Genomic DNA, 4,341 nt, shown 5'->3' on the forward strand with positions numbered 1-4,341 from the left:
CCCTCTGTCAAACCTCTAAAAAAAAAAAAAAAAAAAAAAAACGTAATTTGTTCAGTGATAAAATGAAGGAGCGCGATAGCTCTCCGCCCCGCCAAGTGGAATGGAATCTTATTTATACTGCTCGCATAAGACTGAAAAGTCCCTTTACTCCAGCAGTAGGCTACTACTATTATTGTGGTCAAATTCTCAAATTATATTGAAGATAAAATTCCATACCTCGGCTGGGATTGAACCCACGCCCTCCTGTTTACCAGTCGAGCGCCTTGACCACTACACCACCGAGGCAGGGTGACCACTACACCACCGAGGCAGGGTTATTAGTACAGGCTTAACCCGAACTTTAGGGCTGTTTGCCCCTACACCTTGGACAGGACTTTTTGTGTACGCCTTGGACAGGACTTTTTGAGTACGCCTTGGACAGGACTTTTTGTGTACGCCTTGGACAGGACTTTTTGTGTACACCTTGGACAGGACTTTTTGTGTACACCTTGGACAGGACTTTTTGTGTACTTAGATTTTTTCTTTTAATCGACCAACCAGATTGCTCAATAGATCAGTTGCGCTTACTTGGGTGGTGTTTCAAAGCCATAGAGCAGGAAAAATGAGGAACAACGGAATTTTTCTTTTTCTTCTACGACTTCTAAATACCGAGATAAATCGATTTAAAAAATACCGGCAAATCGTGAAGTTTGACGTCACGGCATACGCGCCTGTAGGCGATGACGTCATAATTCATAACTCCCACTTCTTTTGTTTGTGCGCAAGCGCTTCTGCGCATTTTGACGTGATATCTGACGTCACAACTCTTTGAACTTTTTCATTAGAACGACAAATAAAAATTGAATTTTCGACCTTTTAAAGTTACTTTTTCGGAGTTGAAATAAAAATAACCTAAGGAATTAAAAAAGTTACCTACATAATTTTATACAAAAAATTTTAGGTCGGTAGGTACCTAGGTGGGTACTTAAACAACAGTAAAATTGAAAACTGGGTGGACCAGATAAAAATGCTTTCAAAAATAGCTACACACAAACTTCATTTCCTTGGCACATTGCATACACAAAATAAGTATCGGGCGTTCATACGAATGAATGGTCCTTTTACATCTAACTTTTTCTCTAAAGGTAACTCAGGTAACTTTTTTTTTTTAAAAAAAAGGTAACTCAGCAATCTCGGCGTTAGGCTAAAGGGATTTCTTTAAAATGAGACCTTAAGGGTTTTATACATAGTTCAAGAATGTTCAGTCCTATTCATTACCTAGGTGTACGATATTATGATGTATTTTTAGGAACGATTAGGTATTATGCACTTCCTTATCTCTAGTGCGTAAAATTACAACCCGTTCTCAAAATCAGCTCGAAATATTTCGAGTCCTTTTTTAAGCGCCAGTTCTAAAATTTTCCGCCCTCAGCGCTAGCTGATAACAGTAAAGTCATAATTGCTCGTGTCATTCAACCATTGTACAATCGGCTCGTAGTTCTTTCTCATCCATTTAACGTTGGTTTCAGCATTTTCAATAATCTGCATAATGGTTCGACTGGACGCTAGCAAATCCTTGTAGTTAGTCTCGACGAAGTTCTTGAGCTGAGAAAAAAGGAACAAGAGAGAGATTACCTAATTATAAGTAAATAAAAATAAATACCTATGTATTAAATTAGTATCTCGGTTTAAGAAATCTGATTGGCTGAAATTTTAGATTTTTAGTCCGTCCTTCCTTTATTATTACTAATAATAAAAGGTATAGTGGACGGACTATTGTATTCGCTTCGGTGTCGGTCTGTCTGTCCCCATAGAAGGACTTATCCAAACCTGGTCGACCTATAAATCAAATTAAAGGTCTTTTTACCAGGATCACGAAAATGGTGGTGCAAATTTTGTCCAGAAAACCATAAAGCCAAAAAACCAAAAAAACTGGTTTTTGCGGGATTTTTTTCACATTTTCTCACACAAATGAGCTCTGATCTCGAAATTTGTCGCGACGACCTATGAACTCAAAGCGAGAAAGTTTTAGATAACACTTCAGTCGATCATTTAAGACCGATTTTAGCGTCACCTATGTTAAGCTACGCCGAGAAAGGCCAATAAATGGATGGGTGACATTATATTGGGAATAAAGGGAGAACGGGCTCCAGTCTTGATTTTAAATCATTACATGAAAGTAAAAACAAAAAATCAAATCAAGAATGATAATAAACTGAATATTAAACAAATTAGGTAGGTACAAAGGTATTCTTTAACCACGATCGAATAAACTACGGCCTAAAAAATTCCCGGAGGGACGGACCCAGCTTGTTAACATATCTGTTTTGATATGGTGTACAAATTGTTTCCACTTATCGACCAACCAGATTGCTCAATTCGAAGGTTTAAACTTGGTTCGTGGCCCCCGGCTTTAGTAGGTACTTTAGTTAACTCAGGCTAATGGCCTGCGATTCGGCCTGCGAAGGACCAAAAAAGGACTCGAAAATCAGCAAAATTCCACTGTGTTGAACATTTGATAGAACTGTAACAACGGAGCTCTTATCGTCCCGAAATCGAAGAGGGAAGAACAGTCTGAGAGGAAGCCAGCCGTTCCGATAACCAACCTTATCTGTTTCGGGTAAAGTTCGCACCGCGGAGGAATCGAACCCGCGGAACATGCTTACACAGAACCTACCCTGAGTTCAACCTAGGTCGAATCTAAATGTTTACCTGTGTTAGTTCCAGCTCATTGGAAATCCGTTTCGTGCAGAATTTCACTATGGACGTCACTTGAAATTGAGTGCCGTTGAAACTGGAAAAACATCAAGAAAATAAATAAATACCTAATGGGAAGTAGCTGTTGGTAAAGGTGGTGTTCCGATCATAGCGACAGGGTCGTACGACCGAGCTGCCTGGTCGCGCCATAGAGGCAGCATTCCAATCATCGCGAACGACAGTTTTGTTTTGATCGTGATACGAACAGTATGTCGGATTTTTTAAGTAGTGCTAAAAAACGATTGATAGTGCAATTATTGGTCAAGAAAATAAATAAATACTTAATGGGAAGTAGCTGTTGGTAAAGGTGGCGATCCGATCATAGCGACCGGGTCGTACGACCGAGCTGCCTGGTCGCACCATAGAGGCAGCATTCCAATCATAGCGACCGAGTCGAACGACAGTTTTGTTTTGATCGTATGTCGGATTTTTTAAGTAGTGCTAAAAAACGATTGATAGTGCAATTATTGGAGGAAGATGAAGAAGATGACATTATGTCATAGGTAGCTACTCATTTTCCTCACGAGGCTGAGTGGGTCCCGCAACAGCCAGTCACGGAATCAATCATTTGCATGATACAAATTTCTTGACCCCGCCGGGAATCGAACCCGGGTCTCCCGCGTGCAAGGCAAGCGCAGTGACCACTACGCCATGGGAGCTGACAAAATTATCACAAAAATAGTATTTTAAATCACATGAAAACCTCACGACCATGCGACCACACTGCTCTCAGAGCGACTGGGCTGTACGACCCAATAGTGCAGCCGTGTCGTACGACCAGCCACCTTAAGAGAAGTATTAGACCAGCCATTCACCATCCGGTAGACTTGACAGGTACACCTGATCAGGTATACCTGACAACTGATGAGCATCACACACACTATCAGGTAAAACTGACTCTATCAGGTAGATCTGACATCTGATCAGGTCTACCTGATAGTGAGTGACTGACCTTATTTAAGCACTCCTCCCTTGGGGCAGTGGCCCCTGCACCCAAGCCTCAGAGTGGGCTCAGAGCAGCGTGGAGTGACTGACCTTAGTCCGAAAGGAAAAGAGAAGATTGTCAACTTACTGTTTCTTGATCCTGTCCCAGTTGTTGTACAGAAAGTCCAAGGCCACTGTATGACCCACAGCACTCTGAGATACCAGAGAGAATACTCTGGGAGCGTCCTGCTTCCTGATCAAACTTTCCGTGAGGGCATATTCCAAATATCTGAAAATCAACGACAGAAAGTAACAAATTAGTCCAATGAGGAACCGGCGCGAACGACATGCATAAAACATTGGTAAAGCGATCGTACTTACCTCGGCACAGCTTTTCAATAGGTACCTATTTCAAAGAGAGAATACTCTGGGAGCGTCCTGCTTCCTGATCAAACTTTCCGTGAGGGCGTATTCCAAATATCTGAAAATCAACGACAGAAAGTAACAAATTAGTCCATTGAGGAACCGGCGCGAACGACATGCATAAAACATTGGTAAAGCGATCGTACTTACCTCGGCACAGCTTTTCAATAGGTACCTAGGTATTTCAACGCACATTCTTTTACATCCATGCCTATCCAAGAACGGAAAAGTTTGGTTAGAAAATTTCCGCCCTGGCCG

The 4,341-nt window shown here is 41.5% G+C and overlaps 1 protein-coding gene across 1 annotated transcript in view; it reads right to left on the bottom strand.

Annotated features, from left to right (window-relative positions):
• Window positions 1–952: 952 nt before the first annotated feature.
• The window catches only part of LOC103515699 (aminopeptidase N-like), a 20,202-nt gene continuing 16,813 nt past the window's right edge, over window positions 953–4,341 (bottom strand). Inside the window, 3 exon segments of the mRNA XM_026828300.1 lie at window positions 953–1,584; window positions 2,692–2,773; window positions 3,809–3,949. Coding sequence (XP_026684101.1) covers window positions 1,414–1,584; window positions 2,692–2,773; window positions 3,809–3,949 — 394 coding nt within the window. The 3' untranslated portion in view covers window positions 953–1,413.

The sequence above is a fragment of the Diaphorina citri genome, unplaced genomic scaffold (assembly GCF_000475195.1).
Source record: "Diaphorina citri unplaced genomic scaffold, Diaci psyllid genome assembly version 1.1 scaffold1401, whole genome shotgun sequence".
In the NCBI taxonomy this organism is placed as follows: Eukaryota; Metazoa; Arthropoda; class Insecta; order Hemiptera; family Psyllidae; genus Diaphorina; species Diaphorina citri.